Here is a 21,726-nt window from a genome sequence, read left to right as displayed (position 1 = left end):
GTGCAAGGTTTGTCTTCCCCAAATCGTCATGTTGACCGGCGCGGGGGATGTAGCATAAGTGCAGCTGAATTCAGCTGCCCTGTGAATTGCCTCAGGACTGCAGCTTTTTAGTGGTTACGTTAGTTCCTGTGGGTTTATTTCACAGTATACAGTATTGGGCTTAAATATTTGTATACACTTTCAAGGTAATCGCAAACATGTCTGCTGGGAAACGAATCCTGCGGAGTTAAGTGACCCTTAATTTCTGGTGTTCATAGCTCCCTGCCATTAATGTATAAGCAGAATAACTCTCAGAGGTCAGCGGTATTTACTGGCACTGTGGTCTAAACCAGAGCCTCTTGGCCTTGCCGATCAGAAGGTCTGCGGTTCGAACCTCCGCAACGGAGTGAGCTCCAGTTGCTCTAAATAGGTATCGCAGCAGTGGGACTGTAAACGGCGTTTCTGTGCGCTTTGGTTTCCATCACGGTGTTCCGTTGCACCAGAAGCCGTTTAGTCATGCTGGCCACATGACCCGAAAAGCTGTCTGTGGGCAAACGGCGGCTCCCTCAGCCTCAAAGCGAGATGAGTGCTGCAACCCCATAGTTGCCTTTGACTGGACTTAACTGTCCAGGGTTCATTTAACTTTACATTTTACCTTTACTCCTAGTCCAGGTAGATGTGCCTACAGTACATAGGATTGCAGCCTTGAATTGAATGAATCAGGTTGTGAGGGTCATGGCTGTTAGTCTTAGAACAAGAATCCAGGTACTTGTGTCCTAACACCGGCTACGTCAGGCTGCAATCTTAACCCACTTACCTGGGGAATGTAGGACTTAATTTCTGAGTAGACATGGCTAGGATTACACTGAACATGATAGTTCATACACAAAGGACTCCTGCTCGCGCAGTGGGGCTTTTCTCCTCCCCTAATGTCAACACCTTCAAATTGGTTGCAGGGTGGTGGTAAGGAGAAATCCCAGAACAGCACAGGGGGGGAGAGGAGTGTTTGTTAAACTGAGGTATGCTGTTGCCATGACACTATGTTGAATTCTTCCCAGAGTTCTAGTGGGACTTATTTTAGTGACTTATTTTAGGAACAGTGTGTTGGTGCTTCTCATTGGCTCTCTCCATTTTGTTGCAAAGTGTAGTTTAATCATGCACTGTTCGTTTCTGCAGTACTTTACTGATCTTCACCGTCTCAATTTTGTGAACGTTTGTGCGGTAATCTACATCCCACTTTGAAACTTGAGAGTGACCAACAACACTTATAAAACACAACAGATACACCAAGAAGCTCATGTTCAAAAATGAAACAACCAGGCACACTAGGCATCAAATGCTCTTTCCCATGGGGTGGTTGCTATAAGTTGGCTCTTTGAGAGTCAGGGAGAGGACAATCCTACTGGAGGAGGCCCTGAATTTGCCTTTGCCTGCCTCCCTCATTCTTTTACTTCCTGTCAAAGGGCAATTGGTGTCAGTTGGCCCAGGGCAGGGAAGGACCTTAGACAATCTTCCTGGAGCTGCCCCTGATGTTTTATTTGCCTGCCTCTCATTCCACAGGGCGATTAGCATCAGTTGGTCCTGTGCTAGGCCAGCTGGCCAGGGAGGAGGGGAGATTGAGGACTTTAAAATCGTCAACAGATCTATGCGAGAAGAAAATGGTTGGAAAACTCAAATAAAACAAATCAGAGGCATTGAGTAAAAAATTTCATACTTGGATTCCTTATCCATAGATTGCAAGTTGTTGTTTTTAAATTGCTTTTTTAAATTTTGGGGAATTTCAGTAGGGTGCCATATCTACCCTTCTGACCATTTTAAGGTGTTTCTGGCTCTTCCTTTCATTTCAGATTAAAGAACTTGGACAATGTAGGCTTATCCACTTAAGCTGTCTGACTGTGTGGAAGTGTATTCTCTCCAATCCTGTTCATGCGGATATGTGAGGTTGTTTTTATCTCTGTAAGTTCATTTGAGTAAAATTTGTTTTGAAGGTTGGATTTTATGTGTTTTGAGGTGTGAAATCTTAATTTTGCTTTGCTTAAGATGTGGTTAGCAATGGGGGTTCAGCCCAAAATTGAAGATGACTGCCAACGTGGTGGTGCTAAATCCTAAGACATTCTAGCAGGGACTTTATTGGGGAGATGATCCAATACCTTGTTTAAAACATCATCTGTTTAAATATTGCAGTCCTTAATGGTTGTGGGGATGGGGGTGGGAAACAGTACTTCTTGTATAAATGGGTCAGTGCATCTGGCTGTTAACCAGAAAGTTGGTGACTCAAGTCTGTCCACCTAGGGTGGTTGTGGGCAGGATTCCTGCTTTCCAGTGGGTTGGACTAGGTGACCATCACAGTCTCTTCCAACTCTACAATTCTATGATTCTCTGAAAGTAGAAAGGATTATTATTGCTACTAATCTTTCTATGCTTCTGCATTTCAGGCTTGGTTACATCTCCTATTGGTAATAAGGATAGTTTAATTGTACTTGTGCTTGGATAGGAACATGACACATACAGTACTTTGTTTTTAGTTGTAGGCTTCTTGCTATGAGTAATCCGAAGTTAAAGAAAAGCGATGTGATAGAGGTCAAGTTTGTGGCAGATGAGGATGTCCTAAAGCACATTTCTGAAGATGCAGGTATGAATTGCTTAAACAAAATAAAAAATAAAAAAATTCCTTCTAGTAGCACCTTAGAGACCAACTAAGTTTGTTCTTGGTATGAGCTTTCGTGTGCATGCACACTTCTTCAGATACAAGCAGTATGAATTGCTTGTTAGTGCAAGGACACCTTATTTACATCATTATAAAATAGGGTACAGTGGTGCCCCGCTAGACGAATGCCTCGCAAGACGAAAAACTCACTAGACGAAGGCATTCGTCTAGCAGGAGGCTGCCCCGCAAGACGAAAAAGTCTATGGGGCTGCCTCGCAAGACGAAAATTTTTCGTCTAGCGAAAGCGCGGCTGTCATTGCCGCTTCGCTAGACGAAAAACCTGCTAGACGAAAATTTTCGCAGAACGAATTGTTTTCGTCTAGCGGGGCACCACTGTACTTCATTTCTCAGCTGGGTTTTTAAAAAAGTAATTAGAAACTCTGGATATCTTTAAATGCCTTTAAAGTTACATATTTTTTAAAAAGGAGAATGTCTGGTGCTTTTCCAGATTTTCTTTTGAGTGTATGCCATAATGGAAACCCTAGGTTTTTCTAAGAGACCAAAACTCTTATCCATCGTCTTGTTTCTTGAAGGAGGTGACTATTCTTTGTACAGTTCCCCCAGCCACCAATTATGATCTGCTTATAGATCAGGACAGACCTTTTATCCACATTCAGAAATCTTAGGATTGCAAGTTAATAGTGTTCAGAACTGCAATGGTATTACTATCACTAGGTCTTTGTATGCTTATCCACTTGGTGGAATAAGCAGTGGGGAGGTATTTCTCAGAAGACTGACTAGTTTTGCTGCCTTGCCGTCAGTTGAATCCTTGCCATCTTGTGGAATAATTGTTTTTGGTTGCCCTTTCTCAATAAAAACTGGCTAAGGGATTTAATTTGCTAGAATATGTTGCTCCCTTAGTATTTCAGGAAGAAAGTGTTCTGCTCCTCAGTCTGAGTTGAATGAACTCTAAATGGAAATAAATATACTGTATGTTACATGCAAAGGGCCTAAGGCTGTAGTGCTTAACACTTACTAGAATACAGTGGCTGTTACTTCTGAGGAAACATACATAGGATTGTGTTGTAAGTGTGTATGCAGAGAAAGATTTGGCAGAAACAGGAGAATAGCTAACTGTTTCTGGTTTGTTTGACATTAAAGCCTTATTGCTACTCTTCCAGGTCATAAGGTTCGAAAGAACAAAGCTGCCCATACACTTGATGCAAAAAGATGGGTGAAGAAAACAGAAGGTAGCTCAGATAATGAGTCTCAGGAAACTTTTGAAGAACAGGACTATGTTTCTGTCCTAGGCATCCAAGGTATTTATGAGAAAAGGGTAACACTTTGAAAAACTTTCCCCAACTATTAGCCTTGTGAATGTTGGCTAAGAAATGGCTGTGTTCGTTCAGTATTGATATCAATACAGTTTTATGTGGGTTGACCCACCCATTTTCACCGTAAACAATGTTTGCTCATTTAACAACATACAAGTCCTTTGCTGTTTTTCAGATAATTGTTATAATTTCTCTTCCCACCTCCCACAAGTTTGCTTCTGAGGGTTTTTGTTTGTTTGGGTGTGTTTTAGGCTCTTTGAAAAATGGCTCCAGTGCAGGTGGTGGGGATGTCTTTCCATTCCAGACTCCAAAACGCTCTAACAAGATGGCAGAAATGGGTATGGTCTGTTTTGTTAAGCAAATTACTGGTAACGATTTGATCCTAGTCTTAGGAATGAAACTGTGAAGGAATAAAACTGTTCGATCATTCAGTTACAGAATGCTTACTTTCTGTAATTTTTCTTATGGTTTTCAGAACCTTTAGTAAAATTGAAATTTATTGGTTGTTTAAATCTGTTCCAATTCCTTGATTTTCTTCCTCAACTAATTGCCTCACAACGCTACTCAAAACAATGAGTTGGCTGGACCAGTATGTGACATGGTTCACACTTAATGCTAAACCATGGTTTGCTTAGCCTAACTGTGGCTTGTCTGAATGAACCCAGCCCAGCAGGCTAACCATGTGCAGGTATGGTTTGTTGTTGGCTTGTTTTTAACTATTGTTTGATACTACTGTATCTCCAAACCAAATAGCCTTTCTTAACCATAGTTTATTTGAAACCCGCCCCCCAAGCTTGACAGGCTACAAAGGCTCAAGGCAAGAGCAGCTGCAAAACAAACCAAGCTTTGGAGAAGCAAATTATGGCTTGTTTGGTCAACTGTAAGACAACAAATTTATTTGTATGGCTGTCTAAGCCAAATGTTGACATAGCAAGACCATGCAAACCTGGGCTCTTGGAGAAGAGCATACAGCTGTTTTGTTGCTGTGCAGTCCTTTTGAATTTGTGTCAAACTAACGCATAGTTTGATCTAATGCAGGCATAGGCAAACTCGGTCCTACAGATGTTTTGGGACTGCAACTCCCATCATCCCTAGCTAACAGGACCAGTGGTCAGGGATGATGGGAATTGTAGTCTCAAAACATCTGGAGGGCTGAGTTTGCCTATGCCTGATCGAATGCATCATCTGAACCAGACCTGATGGTTGAACTCTCTCCTCACCACAAGCCGTGGTTTGGCGTAGTGTGTCATGTCAACCAAGCCAACTGGTAACTTGTGGAACAAACCAAGGGTAAAGCAAGCCATAGCTGGGTGTTGTATGTGAACATGGCCAGTAAGCCACATAGGGTATAGGGCTGTTTTAGGAGGCAGCCACAGAGCGGATTAACTTAGCTGCTTTACTTCCCTCCTCTCCTCACAGTGCAGGCCCATTCTCTCTGCTTTGATACTGTATATCCAATGTTTGTCAATGCTGCTGAACAACAGAATATTGGGATATGAGCTTCACTTTCGCCACAGTCCTGAGAACCACATGAGTAACCTTTGTAGGGCTTGTTGAGGCTTTTGGCTTCTATTTCAGAACAGCAGCCTTTTTCTTCTGCATAACAATCTGCTTCTGAACCTGGGAGAGTTTTAAAAAGTGTTTGCTTAGCAGCATGGTAGTTGTTTCAGTTCAAATATTTACAAGAGAAAAATCCTATTTGGTCCATGCAAGTCTTGGTGCCTCTGAAGCAGTTGCAACGTTATTGTTTTAAAAATGCTGGTGGTCACACTCTTGTGGTAATACCGCCTTTCATCCAGGCATCACAGGGCATTTGTATCAGATTGCTTGTATTACCTTTGGCTTGTACTACCTTTGTACCAATATTTTGGTCTCACCTTTAACACTGTAATAAATAATGACTAATGAACAGTTTATTTCTTTAACCTCATGTTTTAACAATGGCCTACACTAGCCTTCCCCAATGTAGCACCCTCCATATGTTTTGAACTGCAACTCCCATCAGCTCCAGTTGAAAACATCTGGAGGGCACTAGGTTGGGGAAAGTGTTTTAAATTGCATTAATATGTTGTGTGCATGCTTCTTTAATCTGACATTTTCCTTTGTTCAAAGCCTCTGAGCTAGCTCAGACAGCAGGTAGCAATGTAAAACATGAGAAGCTGAAGAATCCTGAAAAGGGAGCAAGCACTCCTCAAAGCAGCAAGAGTAAGTTCTATTGAAGTAATAAACTAAATTATCAAATGCTTTAGTAAGAGCTGTGTTTCGTAAAAGCTGCTTTTAGAAGGTTTTGCTTTGGGGAGAATTCACATGTAGCTTTTACACTTACTATTTCTTTTGTGGGTTTTATTTTTTAGTATCTAGGGTTAACACAATGGTTCTTAGCTAGGGAAGAAGAATTAGAGTATGAATGTCTTGACAATAAAGGCAGATGAATATGTGCTCTTGATTAGCGTGAGCCTTGACAAGCTAGATTGCTGATTTTTGCTAAATATTTAACACACTTTTTACCTTTTCATCATAGCCATCCATGTGCCAAGGCACCTAGTTGATTGAAATGAAAGGTGGATTTTGGAATCCTGTATGTGTAGCTTTCTACTATACTTATTTATTGATTAACAAATTTGTTTTACTGCTTAAACAAAAGACCTGTAAGTGGTTTACAAAAGACAATCTGAAATACTCATTTAAGATAGCGATAGAATCAAGCATTAAGAACAAGTTACATTTTAAAATATAAATACCTAAATCACATTCTAAAATGTTGAAGGAATGCATAACTAGTTAGCATGCAAGTTTCCACTGATAGGGTGGGTTTTGCTATGCAAATTTCAGGGATTTCACTCCTATTCTAGCACACTTTTAAAATTGCAGGATCATAATCTGCCATGGTTCCTGTGACTGTGTGAATATTGAGTTTGTGTTGAGCAAATGGCTCAGATACACTACCTTCCAGTGACTTCAAGAAAGCCAGTTTGGCTCTACAGTTTTCTTGGTGTGCCGTTTCTTGTCAGCTACTCGTACACAATCATAAATCTTATATGTACGTTGAGTCCCAGTGTAAAAATATGCTGGCACTTGGGGATCATGTGTTATCTGAGAGGAGAATTTAGTTAAGGTGCAGTAAGCATTTTGGGAATACGAAATAGTTTATTTAGGAGAGACTTGGGAAGTGGAGAAGCCTTGGCAGTGCTAGGCACAGAATTAAACAGATAGAAAATAGTCAATATAACTTACCGGTAGTTCAGCCTTTTTACATGGGAAGTCACTGGATGAATTTGTCACCTGCATTAATTCTGCATAGAGATGAGGGCATTGTCCAAAGTTCAACATTATTTGCAATCTGAAGTATTCTCTGGTATGAGCATCTGAAGATGCTTAGTTGAGGAAGTACAAAAGAACTAATGTTTCTTAGTATTTTGTGACAGTCTTTGTTTAATTTGCAGAGTATTCAGCTTCAAGCAAAGGCAAGGTGGAGGTGAGTGGCAATTTTTGGTGGTTAAAAACATCAGTCATTGATGGAGAATGACCTTTCTCCATTACGTTTAGAATCTGTAAGTGTTGTCTTCAGTAGTTTGGCCAAATACAGGGGACTATCTGAGGCGGCTCTGAACATTTGTAATCCAGTATAATGCTTGGATTTACATCCAGCAACATGCAGTGTTGCTTCCTTTGACTGATCCTAAACTAGTATTAGGTAAAACTGTACTGCTTAGCTATGCGTTTTTTGTTAAGTTTTATCCAGCAGTGGTATTCAGCTGTCAGTGGTATTGGAGGGAAGACATTTTCAGGAATTTCCCCTCCCCTAAATGTGACTAGGAGAACTCTCAAACCCCTGGAACTGATTTAAGGGGTGGGGCTGCAGCAAGAAGGGGATATAGCTGAAAATTGCTTCTCTCTCCATTCTGCAGATTGAACCTTACTGTCAGCTGAGTGATATATAAACATTTTATCTGGATTGTATTGTTGACAAGAGATTTGAGTCATCTAGCAGAAGAATATATAAATCTTTGTGATGATGATAAGATGCACACCTTATGTGGCAGAAGAATGGGTTTGCCCTTCATATTAGTTGAGAACTGAGTAGCTGGAGACTTTAGGGAAGATATCATATCATGGCTACCTACATGGATTTTTCATGACCCAACTGCTCAATCATTAAGATCAGCATGTACTCTCTGGACCGTTGCTAGCACATGCTGGCTTGGTAGGTATCAGACAGATCCACCTTAGTAATAGCACTGCTGTATCCCTGGAAAGATCTGACAAGTTCCCCCTCTTCCCATTTTTAAATCAGTATTGACCACTTTTTAAATTCTAGAAGACATTTTATTATTGATTGTTACAGGTGGGTAGCCGTGTTGGTCTGCCATAGTCGAAACAAAATAGGAAATTCTTTCCAGTAGCACCTTAGAGACCAACTGAGTTTGTTCTTGGTATGAGCTTTCGTGTGCATGCACACTTCTTCAGATGCACACGAAAGCTCATACCAACAACAAACTCAGTTGGTCTCTAAGGTGCTACTGGAAAGAATTTCCTATTTTATTATTGATTGTGTTTGTTTTTACTGATTGTGTGACTGTTACGTTTTAATTTAATCTTAGATATTCTTCAGATTGTTATTGTAATCTGCTTTGAAATGTTGGGTTTAAGTAACTTGAAAATATAGCTTATGGATCTTCCTTGAAAAATCAACTCATGGCTTCCTGGGTATGAAGTAACCTTGAGAATAGATTGAGACTGCTTCATGCAGTCCTAGTGTTCTGCAAATATCCATAAGACATTTCCAGGTCTATTTCAAATATGAGTTCAGTCTTAATGTATTGATCTGAAATTGGTACATGATAGCTGTAAATCTGTAGGTTTGGAAGAAACTAATCTAGACTGTCCCAGAAATAGAAACAAGTACAACCTAGGTTCTTAACTGACTTTGCTTGGTCTCTAGGTCTAACAATAATGAGATTCCACAACTAGATTCTGCAGGTTACATTCAGTTTTTATGTTTAATGTTTTCTAAACCATCTAAACAGATGAGATTTTATTTAGAAGATACTTCATATGCTTGCTTTATTAGCAGAGTAAAAAGAATGAATTCATTTCAAAAACACCCTACAGACTCAGGAAAAGAATTACGGGTAAGCATTTGCATTAAATTCCAGCTAATATAGTTCAGTGGTGTTTTATAAGATGAGATTTCATTCTTGTGCTCTGCCTCTTCAGTTGTGACATTAGAGTATAACAGTTTCCAGAGCTGTATTGTAGCAACTAATCTTGTAGCACTTTAGAGATGAATAAAATTATCATCTCATAAGCTTTTGGGATGGTATTCACCTAAGGAGCTGAATCAAGCAGAAGCTCCCCTCTCCTCCCCCTGCTCAACCCCTGAAATTGACTTGTGGGGGTTAGGGGAACCCCAAGAGCAGGTTGGGAGGAGGGTGGGGCAGATTGTTTTGCCTGGCAAGATGAAATGCTTGCTCAAACAGAATGTTCGTCATAGTGTAATGTTGAATTCCATCCTCAATTTATTTTGCTCTCTCCCTTGTGCTTTAGTATTCAACTAAGGTTCACTCACACTAGGCCTATTGAAATTAATGGACCTAACTTAAATGTGTTCATTAATTTCAGTGGGTCTGCTGTGAGTAAAATTTAGTTGAATAACACCCTGTATGTGGGAAAGCAGTATCCTAAAGAAGGTACCATTTTGTGTTGGGTTTTCTGTTTCATCTCTCAGGTGAACTGTTAACCCTCACTGACTCTATTGTATAGATTACCCATGAGGTTCATTGATACAGTGTACTTTCTTCAGTGACACAGAGAGAGATTTGTCTGAATACCAATTCCGAAAGCTGTTGCCCATATCATAGGGAGATCCGGATGTAACCTTTCTTTAATGTGCTGGTTTCAATTAAGTAGTCTTAATTCTGTAGTGTCCACCCATTATTTTTAGATTGAAACTGCTTCAGTTCTGATTGGGGGGGGGGGGGTTGAATACATTATGGCAGATTTCTGTGGGGATTTTTTTAAATCTGTGCAGTCATTTTTCCACATTGACATATACAAAGTGTGGTGTGCAGTAGATATTGTTCCCTGTATTTCCAGTGTTCAGACAAAATGCTGCCAAGTACACCACTAAAATAGCACCACCTCTGCGGACGACAGAGGTTTTGACAGGTTCGGGGGAATCCAAGCTTTGCAGAAGTTCAGAAAAATTGTTAGTCAAAAAGCAAAGCAAAAAATTGGGGACAACCCAAAGCAGACTAAATGACGACAGAGTGTGTTTGGTGACAATTAAGTTCTGGCTGATTGGGAGCAGGGGAGGAAATGAAGTGCCTGGATTCCTGAACTCCACAGCAGCATTTCAGTTGTGTCCTTCAAGTCTACATGGATAATATGAACCCTTGGGTTAGGCAGTGGCTTATTTTCTTGCCACATACTGTGCTCTTTCCCCAGTTTCCCCCTACTTAGAGTATGTTGAGATTCTGTTGTTATTTGAGAAGGTGACTTTGTGGCTTAAATAGTGATACCTTGGTTCTGAAAGTTAATCCATTCCGGGAGTCCATTCGACTCCCGAAACCGTTCAAAAACCAAGGCACAGCTTCCGATTGACTGCAGGAGTTTCCTGCACTCAAGTGGAAGCCGCATCCGATGTTCAGCTTCTGAAAAACGTTCACAAACCGGAACACTTCCGGGTTTGCAGTATTCAGCAGCTGATTTGTTTGACAACTAAGCCATTCAAGAACCAAGGTACCGCTGTATGTGTGTGAGGTGAAGGTAGAACTCCATTTACTATCTGTAAGGAAACAGTTATGTGCTCTATCAATTATGTACCACTTGTAAGTGGCCTTTTTCCTATCCAGTATGCAATATAAAGTTGAAGTACAAAATTTCCAGTGTACAAGATGAGTTAGGAATGGAAACTCACAAGTCTCTTGCCCAATGTTTGTTTTTTAGCTTTAAATATGTGCTCTGATACTGAAAGTGATTATTCCACTTCATGCTCCGAAGAAGAAGAAGATGACAGCTGCAAAGAAACTACAGATAATGCTGTCAATCCAAAAATGCTGGCCAGACCCCAGACATCATCTGCTCCAGCTAACAAAGAAACGCCAGCTAAGAAGCTGAAGAGAGAAGTTCCTGTGAGTGTGGACGCACTTCAGTTTGTTAATCACATTGGCTGTTGGCCATAGAAATAAGGACTTCTCAAAACATTTCTACTGCCAGTCAAACATTGAATTAAATGCGGGCCTGTCTCTGACAGGAAAGATTGCGGATGTCCTTAGTGGCAGTTTAATCCCAATTGCAGGCTTAATTCTGCAGAAAGGCGCATCATATGACTTTTTTGCTGTATTATGATGTAACCTTTTTTAAAAAATATTTTTATTTTCTTGATTTACAAAGGTAGTGCAATGTCACTCTCGTATTTTTCCATATAACATTTTTACAAATCAGTTTTTGTTGTTGAGACATTAGGAAGAAAAGGGGGGGGAGAGGTGGGTGGAATGGGGAGATAGGTGGGGTGGGGTGACGATGTTTCTATTTTACTTAATATGAGTAGGGTTTGGTGTCAGCGTTGTTTGTGTAGGTTCTCTGTTGTTCGCTTGTGCTCCTTTGGCGGTGAGAGAGGTCGGGGTTGGCGTAGGTTGTGATTGTTCATTTGTGGTTGGCTGTGGTGATCTTTGGTTTCCTGTTGGAGTGGGGTTGGTGGGTGTTTTGGATCAGGTTAGCCATATTGATTTGCATGCTGTCGGTAGATTTTTGTCATTGTCTTGTTGGGCTGTGTGTGTGATGAAGGGGAACCATACCGGGGTGAAGGTGTCTTCTTCTTTTTGTCCCCATGTCAGTTTCAGGTTACTGGTTAGTTTTTCTAGTAGGGCTGTTTCCCATACTACTTGGTACCATTGGTCCATGTTTGCTCCTGTCAGGTCTTTCCAGTGTTTGGTTATGATGTTTCTGGCTGCTGAGAGTAGATGGATTATGACTTCTTTGTGTTGTAAGTGGGCATTATTGTCTTGGAAGATGTTTAGTAAGACCAGTTTTGGGTTGGTTTCTAACACTTGCTTGGTTATTTTACATATTTCTCATGTGATTGTTGTCCAGAATGTTTCGATTTTGGGGCACTCCTACCACATGTGGAAGTAGCATCATATGACTTTTGAAAGGTGCACTGGAAATAACCCTTTATGACTATTTCCTTGGGCTTGTCAAGGCAGGAGATGCTGTCCCAGATTTACATATAAAGACCCCTAAGTGCGATATATGAGGTTTTATACAGCTTGGGACCTGCACCGTTCAAGGAGAGCATTCTCCCATACAGGCCTGCATGTTGTGTTGAGATCTAGGATACAGGCCCTCCTGATGCTCCCATATTTCATTGGAGGTTGCTTATGGTGTACCCTGAATTAGGGCTTTCTTTGGGGGGGGGGTGCCATAATTATAGCATTCCTTCCCCTCTGAAATATAGTGAACACTGACGCGTGTATTTTAGGTACCTGCCGAAGACACATGATGGACATTAATTTTTGAGCCCATTGTTTCAGTATTCTATAATTTTTGGTTATTTAAATGGGTTGATACAGATTTTTATTGTTTTTGTTTTGTTTTAAGAATCCTCTGGAATTGCATATGACAATGAAGACAGTGTGGATCTTTATTTAGATTTAAGTCCCTGTGTGTGCAATGGAATTTATTCACAGGTAGGGGTTTCTAGGATTGCAGCCCAACAGTACAGTGCTATTGCATGTCTACTTGGAAGCCTTAACTGAGTGTCTTGCATTTACAGTAGTACCTCAGGTTACATACGCTTCAGAAATAATGCTTCAGGTTAAGAACTTTGCTTCAGGATAAGAACAGAAATTGTGCTCTGGTGGTGCAGCGGGAGGCCCCATTAGCTAAAGTGGTGCTTCAAGTTAAGAACAGTTTCAGGTTAAGAACGGACCCCGGAACCAATTAAGTTCTTAACCCGAGGTACCACTGTACTCCCAAGTAAGTTTGCATAGGATTATATCCTTAGTCTATGATAAACTTTGTTGTATACTTTTTGCCTTATTATATAAGGAAATTTCTTGACTAAAGGATAATGATTGTGAGATAGTTATGCCTGAAATAACATGTGCATTTAGAAATTTTCCTTTTCTTCTCAATTTGCTGCTATCCCCTTCCCCTTCCCCCATTACTGAAGCAGCTTCCCACTTTGTGTTTCACTCTTCCTGCAGAGTGATTTGGTGGAAGAGTATTTTGAAGCACATAGCAGTTCCAAGGTTTTAACTTCTGACCGAACACTTCAGAAGCTACAGAAATCAAAACTGGATCAGGTACAGTATGTGCTATGAGGGACTATTTGTATTGGAATTTTCTCTTGAGGTCTTTGTTCAGAGAAACTTCTAGTAACTCTCTTTGCTTGTTCTTGGATGGACCCAGTGGTTGGTTGGTTGGTTGGTTTATTTTACCTTACTGGTAGTAGCACAATTTGAGTTGTAATGCTGAAAACGTTGAGAAAAACTTTGCAACAAAAAGGGCTTGGTTAAGCTAGAAGAGGGGTGTGAAACTTCTGGCCTGTAGGCCATTCTTGCCTCGCCACCTTAGCCCACAAGAGCATTTTCCACAAACCATGCCCACCCGCCAATCAGCTTGCATTGCTGTTGATGTCAGCTGGTGGGCAGGACCTTTTTGGAAAGCCCACCTAGCCATCCCACATTGATCCCATCCACCTCCAAAAAAGATCAGCATGGGGAAGGCTTTCCAGCTTGGTTTCGTTGCATGTGCAGCAAAAGCAAGCAGACCTGGTTTTTTTCTTCATCACTTTATAATGGAGCAGTCCCTGCCAAAGGCAATGTCTGCTTTAGAAATCAGCTCTGACCAGTGTTCAAAACTCCCATTGTTCTAGGGAATTTCATTAGCGCAAGCAGTTTCTGAGCTTTGGGCGCAGTACGGCACCTAAGATTTCAGATTGAAACTGCAGAGTGGAAGGAAAGGAGGACCTTTTTCTGCCTCCCCACTTCCAGCTACTCTCTGAAGACTGGAGAAGAGACCCTCTTAAGAATACTAGGGGGGTAGGCAGGGGAAGGACTAGATCGTGTGAAAAATGAACATAATATTTTAGCTGCAGTTCATTCATTTTCGGCTTTGCATTCTTGTTATTAAAAAAGTGTGCCTAGACATTCCGTTGTTGCGCCCATAACCTAACTTCAAGGTGCCATTTAGCTCCTAGCCTTCATATCTCAGTTTGTAAACACTGGGTCTGACAGATACTGCTCCATCATGCAATGCAGGGAAAGAAACAGGCACTTCTTTCCCTGCTGAGACAGAAAAGTGGGGCCTGGCTGAAAGCAGCGGTTTCTCCCACCCTGTTTTAATTAGAAATGTATTGCTTCGTTTCTTTCAGCCCTGCACCTATTCTAATGGCTTATTTTTCCCTTCCTGATCTAGGAGTCCCTGCAAAACATCTTGAATAAAGTACCTGTTGCTTTTGCTTCTGAATGTGAGGCGTTAACCAAGCAACACAAATCTCTCTTTTACAAATGGATGTTGCAACTGCAGTAAGTATCTGGTGGACTTCTGCAAGAACATGCAATATACAATGTTCTCTTAAAACAAATTGAAGTTGCAATTAAGCCTAATAGTTTCTTAGGCTCGGAAATAGTTTTCATTGAATAAAACCACACTCACTTCCCATGGTGCAGCTAATGTATTTTCTGGAGTTGAGGTCTTTGTAAAAGGAATCTCATGTGGATGATGTTTGAGGGATGGAAATGCTTTCAACCCGGTTTCTTAAACAGATAGGAAACTATCTCATATAAAGCAGTCACAAATCTTCTGGGTGATAGCTGTTGGTTTTCTATAACAGAAAAGTACGTGGGATTTAAATAGATCCTAGATTGTAAAGGTCTGTTAGCTAATTGTCATATCCACGTTCCAGATTGAATATATGGGGGAGAGAAATACAGATTGGGTGCTGTTCACAGTATGGCTCCACCTATTTCCATTCCACTGAAGACACTGCAAGTTGACATCAGGAAAATAAACAGATAATAGGCATAGATGCTGCTTTTAGCATTTATGATGCAGAACTGAAGCCAAATGAGGAAGGTTAGGGCCTTTATTACATTTCTGTTTTCCAAGTTGCTCATTGCTCTCCCCCCCACACACACCATTTTATCTTCACAACAAACCTGTGAGGTTGGTTAGGCTGAGAGATTGTGATTGTCCTAGTGAACTTAATGGGTGTGTAGGGATATGTATCTGCATCTCTCCGGTGTGACACTGTAACCTCTATATCACATCAATTCTGTGTTTATCTCTTGCAGGTTAAAAAAAAGTAGGCCCCTACAGTAGTTTTGTTGCATACTCTGCTTCAGAATTGGAATTGTCTCTGTTCCCTCTTCCTCTGCTACTTTGCAAAGTAGGCAGCAAACAAACATGACAGTGGGAATCTCATTCTTTCTGCTGAGCATTTAGTTTTGCTTTTCAGGACTGGAAAAGGATTGGAGGTTTCTTCAAAGATACTAAATTTAAACAAACTTCAATTGTTATTATTTGGGAATGAGGACGGAATAAGTGTTTACAAAGAAAAAACAAATACAGTTCTAACTGTCAGAATAACAAAAAGTAAAATACTGTTCTCGATAAGAACACTTTCATTGGGTTATGCACTATATTGTAAATTTCAGAGGTGTTTTCTTTCTTGCAGCCTAGGATTCAATATTGTGCTGTATGGATTAGGTTCAAAGAAAGCTCTGTTGGAGAATTTTCGCATTTCACTTCTTCAAGATTCTGTTCATATTGTTGTGAATGGGTTCTTCCCCAGCATCACCGTGAAATCGGTAAGAAAAAAAGAGACATATATGCATGCATGCATTCAGAGAACTAAACAAAAGCTTCAATACAAACTGCATGGTTTATTGATAAAAGGTAAAGTAAAGGACCCCTGACAGTTAAGTCCAGTCACGAACGACTAGGTTACCGTTATTTAGAACACAGCTCAAATGAAGTTGGTTTACATTCAGTTCATCTCTTAATTCTAGCAGACAAAGGCTCCAGTACATAAAGGCAGTCCATGGTTTTGGTTTGCTTTGACTTCCTATATGGGACTTCATTTGCAAATATTCTTTATATGAAAGGGCAAGTTGCACTGGTTGGAACATAGAAAAACCTACCTAGTGTGCGTTTTAAGTTTATACTTATGAAAGCGGCAAACTGCTAAGGATTGCTTCTGATATTGTGAAGTTTGTATATGGAAGGCTCTTCTGTGTATTGTATTTGTGGATTTTTTCCACTACATGTTGCTTTCAGTATAGGAATTCTGTGAAATAGTCCTAATATTGAGAGAGCTGTTTTTAACTTGAGCTAAGCTCTCTTTGAAAAACCATGCTTAAAAAAACAACAACACAGTTCCAAAGGAAAATGGTGACCTGCTGTTTTTCTGTGCCAGATTCTTAATTCCGTAACAGAGGAGGTGCTGGATCATGTGGGCACCTTTCGCAACCCCCAGGATCAGCTGGACTTCATTGTGAAAAGGTTTAAAGAAGGTAATACAGATGGGCCAATATATTAGAAGTTCGGAGTCTTCTGAAGTTTTTTTTTTAAAAAAAGATTGGATCAAACTGATGATTTGGTTTACTCATATATTTATTGCCTGTTTAAATACTGTTTAAAGTGATTATAATGGTGCTTATTCTGGCAATTCATCTAGGATGCAATACCAATTTATAAAACATGGGACTTGCTCCAGTAGGCTTTGAGTTATTGATGTGGGTCTACACATTATAGCTGGGATTGATAACTAGGCATTAGTTTCAGCTAAACAGCTGTGCAGTTAAGTCCCACCTTGATAGTGCAACAGTATTTTATGCAATTATCAACACAGATCTAGACTTCTAGATTTGAGTGGGGATGTTGCTCAGTGTTCAAATGAAACACGAGTGGCTTTTTTAAATAATAAGTTTTATTGATTTTCAGTGAATAAACATGAGTTTTCCCCCATCCCATTTTTAAAAAAATATCCTTAAACTTTAAAAGCGTAAACTATATACTATTAGGGTTTCCCCAGCCACTCTGGACGGCTACCAACAGAATATTAAAAACACAATAAAACATCAAACCTTAAAGACTTGTCTCGTGATAGGGCTTATTTCCATAACTATTGTTATGAGTTTAGTGGGCCAGACTCCCTTAATTTCCTGGACCCCAGGAATTTAGAAATTAATGAAGCCTCCTCCTAAGATAATGCAGGTATTTAAAAAATGACACATAAAAGTGTTAAACTCACTGTGGCAGTTTTAGAATTGGTTTTTTGCAGCAAAATATATTCCTAAGTAAAGTGAATGTATCTTCCGTTATTAAGAAAATTCACTATTCAGGATACCAAAATGGGCCCAGTCAAGGTGCAGTAGTGGGCCCTGGAATTGTGGCATCCTAGCCTTTTGGGAGATGATTTCAGACCATCAGCAACTGTGTTTCAGGAAGCTAACTTAACTTAGTTTCTGTATTTATATAGCTACACATAATGGGAGTTCTTCGGGAAACTTATAAAATAATAATAATAATAATAATAATAATAATAATAATAATAATAATAATAATAATAAAAATTTTATTTGTACCCCACCCATCTGGCTGGGTCTCCCCAGCCACTCTGGGCGGCTTCCAACAAATACATTAATCACAGATTAAAAACTTCCCTAAACAAAACCTATCCTCCCTCAATTAAAATTCAGTGAGTTGCATCGAATGCTCTCCATACGCTCTCTTCGTTTTTAGATACTTAGAAGTACTAAAAGGAGGAGTAGAAGGTTGGAGCAAACACGTTAACCCGAGATCTTGCCAGATGATGTCACCACCCCCCTGAGGGTTTTTTTTTTAAAGCAAAATTCTTCACAGTTCATTTCCCAGTCTCTGGTACTGAATCTAAAAAAATGCAAGTGGTGAGAGAAGTTTTTAAAACAAAATTTTGGGTGGGAATCTGGATTACAAAATATTATAGTATGGGTTAAAATGGAATTATTTTATTCAGAATACATGTTTGTATTAGTTTGCATTACTAGCCATCTTTGATTCCTGGACACATATAGGTTGCTTTTACCTGAATGACTGGTCCTGTGATTTTTGGAGGTGATGAGCAGCCTCAGAAAGCTTGTCAGCATTTGGCTGCAGCTAGGTGACCTTCCTACTTCCTTGACACCCTGTTTTTAACCCTTGTACTTCTTCTCATTTGCCAGATCCTTCTCTGGAGCTCTACCTGCTCATCCACAACTTGGACAGTCCAACATTGAGAGGAGACAAAAACCAACAAACCCTAGCACAATTGTCATCTCTTTCTAATCTCTACCTCATAGCATCTATTGATCATATTAATGCACCACTCAGTGAGTTCTTAGGCCTTTCAGCCCCTCTAGCTTGAAAAATTCATCTTAGTCAGTGGGAACATCTGTTTGGTACATATGTAATGCATTCTGTGGCCGTATTCAGATGCATATCTTACCCATGGTTTGGTATTATAGCTGAACACAAGCTTGCCCACAAACCAGGTATTCGCATTATGTACCCAGTTGTTAGTTATTAATAGTTATGGAGTCCACATGGCATCTTAGACCAATTGAGTTTGTAGTATTGGGCACACTGGTGTTCTGGCTTGGAATTGTTTACAGGAAGGGTGGGGGACTGCCAGCCTCTCCTCGTTCCCACTGTTTCCCCACACACAGCGATTTGGGGAGCATCCTCCCACCCCTCTCAAAATCTCCACATAAAGTGGAACTACATAATTTTTTACTTTTTCTTTCTTTTCTGCCCTTGTAGTGTGGGATCAAGCAAAGCAAAGCATGTATAATTGGTTGTGGTATGAAACGACCACTTACAGTCCTTATGTAGAAGAAACATCCTTTGAGAACTCTCTCTTGATACAGCAATCCGGGTCTTTGGCTTTGAGCTCTCTCACTCATGTTCTGCGCAGTCTCACTCCAAATGCAAGGTAGGAACTCTTCTGTGATGTTGGTGTTGGGGATCTTTGCTGAGACCAGGGGGCTAGTTCTCAGGTACTGGGGGTGGGTGGGGTGGTTTTTACATAAAGCTTCAATGTTGGAAACGGAAAGCTGCTTTTTCATATTACAGATAGGGAAACAAGACCTGAATGCTATTTTCCTAGTGCCTCAGAGTTCATGTTGCCTAATATTTGCTAGAAACACAGCAGTGGGAGACTCCAGATCTTCCCCTGCTGTATTGTAGAATCTACAGCGCAGATCATGACTAATACAGCCCTACGGATTATCTTCATTTTCCCTTTTGTTTTCTCACAGAAGGGTTATGCTGCATCAACAGAAATGGTGTTTCCCACACAAAATAATTAGTAGAATTAGTATAGCTGACGGGAGATTTTTTTAAAAAGGTTTTCCTCAGAAGGAAGTCTGTAGTTTGGAATAAATGTGGATTTTCAGCAAGGATGTAAAGGGAGGGGGAGCAAATGCTTTGGTACACAACAGAGGGAGCTGTTCCAGTTCTGGGTGGAATCACAGCAGAAAGTACAAAGCCAAGAACAGAAATAGGATGTTAAAAGTGGTCGTGTGCACAATTAAGCCCTTTTTATTTTCAAAACATGTTTCCTCCCATATTGTAAGTTACGTTTCTGGTCTTGTTTAAAGATACTTCTTTTACTTATCAGGGGGATTTTCAGACTTTTGGCGGAATATCAGTTGGAAAATAAGGATAACACCTCATACCCAGGTAACTAAACAGACATGAATTCTTAATTTTTTTCTGGAGGTCAAACTAGGGTAGCACTAGGACATGAGCTTTAGCCTAAGTTATGGATTCTGAGCACAGTGTGATGAAACTTCTGTTTTATGTGAGTATCAGTTGTTACTGGGCATGTGGACAATTCATATGAGATGGTGAGATTGAAAGCTCTTCCAGTTGTCATGAAGTTTTGAGGGAACACAAGGGTGGGGGGACATTTCTAGTGCATGGCTTCCTCAAAGAAAAATCTTCATACTACCTTTTGAATAAAACCTCCTTCAAGCATCATACAGATCTCGTTAGCAACATTGATCTTCATTTGAGCAAGACCTCGCTTTTAATGCTAGGCATTCCATTGCTTCTTTTCCCCTGCTAGGACTTTCATTCCAAGATTTCTACCAGCAATGTCGGGAAGCCTTCCTGGTCAATAGTGACCTAACTCTCAGGGCTCAGCTCACAGAATTCAGGGATCACAAGCTCATTAGGACTAAGAGGGTGAGTGAGGCTGCTATAGACATGCTAATGTGACTATTTGTTTAACAATGCCTATGCTGCAGAAAAAAATCAAAGAGTGTATGATTCTGGTTACAGGGTGAATGACAATAGAACTACAATTAAATATTTGTGGTGTGTTTTAATAGACAGAAGTACCACATGTGTGTTCATGTTATTGAAACAAGCCAAAGGTTGCTTATACTGTTGTGAAAGTTGCCATCCAGAATGTGGAAGCAGTCTACTACAAATTTCTGGTAGGACATTGGATCATGCCTTTTGAGGAGGAAATGTGCTCTAGTTTGTTCTAGTCATAGCATAACTTGACAGGGCAAATCCCTATCAGTGCATGACTGCTAGTTGGATTGAACAAAAATGCTTTGTTGTTATTATGCCTCGGAACTAATGAAAATAGTGTGCTTGTTTTCAGGGTGCTGATGGAGTTGAATATTTATTAATTCCTGTGGACGCTGGGACCTTGACTGACTTTTTACAGAAAGATAATGTTTGAAGGCTCTGAAATGTGCAATAGCAATTGCTCTCAAGAGCTGCTGGAATACTGCCTACAGTGTAGTCAATTTTCAGATCTCAGGAGTCTTTATCTGCCTGTAATAATTGAGTAAAGCATTGTTTGTGCAAAGCCAACGTTTAGATATATCTAAATCTGCTCAGGTTTTCCAGTTTGGATGACGATTTCCTCCTTTGTATTCCATTACAAAGAAAATGTGACATAGGAATGTGCCTTTCTGCTCATAAACCATCTGGGAATAGGGGTTTGGCTGAAGTAACTTGTGCTTGAAAATACACATTGTTGGCTGTTAGCAGCTTGTTTTTCAACAATGAACGAGTATGTCATATTTACAGACTACCTTATTGGTTTTCTAACGTGTGCAGTGTGAGATGGACTTGGGCAAAGCAAAATACAAACACCAGAGACCCAGGTTATTTTGGACAAGTTTGTTGACGTTTTAGCCTTCATTGGTATACAAGCCATTGTAAAGTTAATAATAAGTTGGCACCTGTCTCTGCAATGTAAAAAAAAAAAAAAGGCAGCTATGCTGATTTTTCACATCAACTTTCTTAATGATAACACCAGAAGTAATGAGAGGTAGTATTTGGGTTGTTTTTTTTAAAAAAAAAATTGAATAAAAATGTGTAGTTGTAAAATAGTTCTTTTTGTATGGTTCTAAATAAAACACAGTTTATGGTCCTGGCGAAGACCATTTGAAAAAAGGTCAACTGAAATGGCAGAAGAGGCGCTGTTGAGTGGGTGGAGTGATCAAATGTCTCTTCTTGTGCCAGGTAGTGGGATGATGGTGGTGTCACTACATTCATGCAGCCCTTGTGTGAGCTGGCAGAAGTGCTGCTGTAGAGCCAGTGGAAGATCCTGAAATCGGACAGGATGGTCCCTGAGCGCTTTCCAGTTCCAACATGTGATAATGTAGGGGGCTGATCAAGGCAGAATTCACCATCCCCCTAGTGCTGCATAAAGCCCATACCATCAACAGCTGGAGTTTGGACTGATCCTTTACTCAGGAGTTCAAATCCCACTAA

The 21,726-nt window shown here is 40.3% G+C and overlaps 1 protein-coding gene across 3 annotated transcripts; it reads left to right on the top strand.

Annotated features, from left to right (window-relative positions):
• Nucleotides 1–1,828: 1,828 nt before the first annotated feature.
• On the top strand, nucleotides 1,829–20,925 carry ORC2 (origin recognition complex subunit 2). 3 transcript variants are annotated; one of them, XM_033169509.1, is made up of 17 exons: nucleotides 1,829–1,915; nucleotides 2,505–2,611; nucleotides 3,808–3,945; nucleotides 4,212–4,298; nucleotides 6,073–6,165; nucleotides 7,404–7,435; nucleotides 9,032–9,092; nucleotides 10,909–11,093; nucleotides 13,170–13,268; nucleotides 14,383–14,492; nucleotides 15,644–15,776; nucleotides 16,385–16,481; nucleotides 18,171–18,317; nucleotides 18,748–18,919; nucleotides 19,607–19,668; nucleotides 20,057–20,175; nucleotides 20,603–20,925. In XM_033169509.1, exons 2-17 carry the CDS (start codon nucleotides 2,521–2,523, stop codon nucleotides 20,681–20,683), a joined length of 1,707 nt encoding a protein of 568 aa, XP_033025400.1. In that variant the 5' UTR covers nucleotides 1,829–1,915; nucleotides 2,505–2,520; the 3' UTR covers nucleotides 20,684–20,925. The 3 variants fall into 3 exon arrangements, with proteins under 3 accessions (XP_033025400.1, XP_033025408.1, XP_033025390.1); XM_033169517.1 differs by having other exon boundaries at nucleotides 1,832–1,935; nucleotides 9,035–9,092; XM_033169499.1 differs by having other exon boundaries at nucleotides 1,832–1,935.
• The last annotated feature ends 801 nt before the right edge of the window (nucleotides 20,926–21,726 follow it).

Source organism: Lacerta agilis, chromosome 1, assembly GCF_009819535.1.
Source record: "Lacerta agilis isolate rLacAgi1 chromosome 1, rLacAgi1.pri, whole genome shotgun sequence".
In the NCBI taxonomy this organism is placed as follows: Eukaryota; Metazoa; Chordata; class Lepidosauria; order Squamata; family Lacertidae; genus Lacerta; species Lacerta agilis.
Note: the sequence above shows the minus strand (reverse complement) of the source record. Positions and strands in the feature narration are given on the sequence as shown.

Coding starts and splice junctions, on each gene's coding strand:
- ORC2 (XM_033169509.1), top strand. CDS start 2,521: ATGAGTAATCCGAAGTTAAAGAAAAGCGATGTGATAGAGGTCAAGTTT. Junction 7,436..9,031: donor CAAGCAAAGGCAAGGTGGAG/GTGAGTGGCAAT, acceptor TTGCTTTATTAG/CAGAGTAAAAAGAATGAATT. Junction 18,920..19,606: donor AGTCTCACTCCAAATGCAAG/GTAGGAACTCTT, acceptor TTTACTTATCAG/GGGGATTTTCAGACTTTTGG.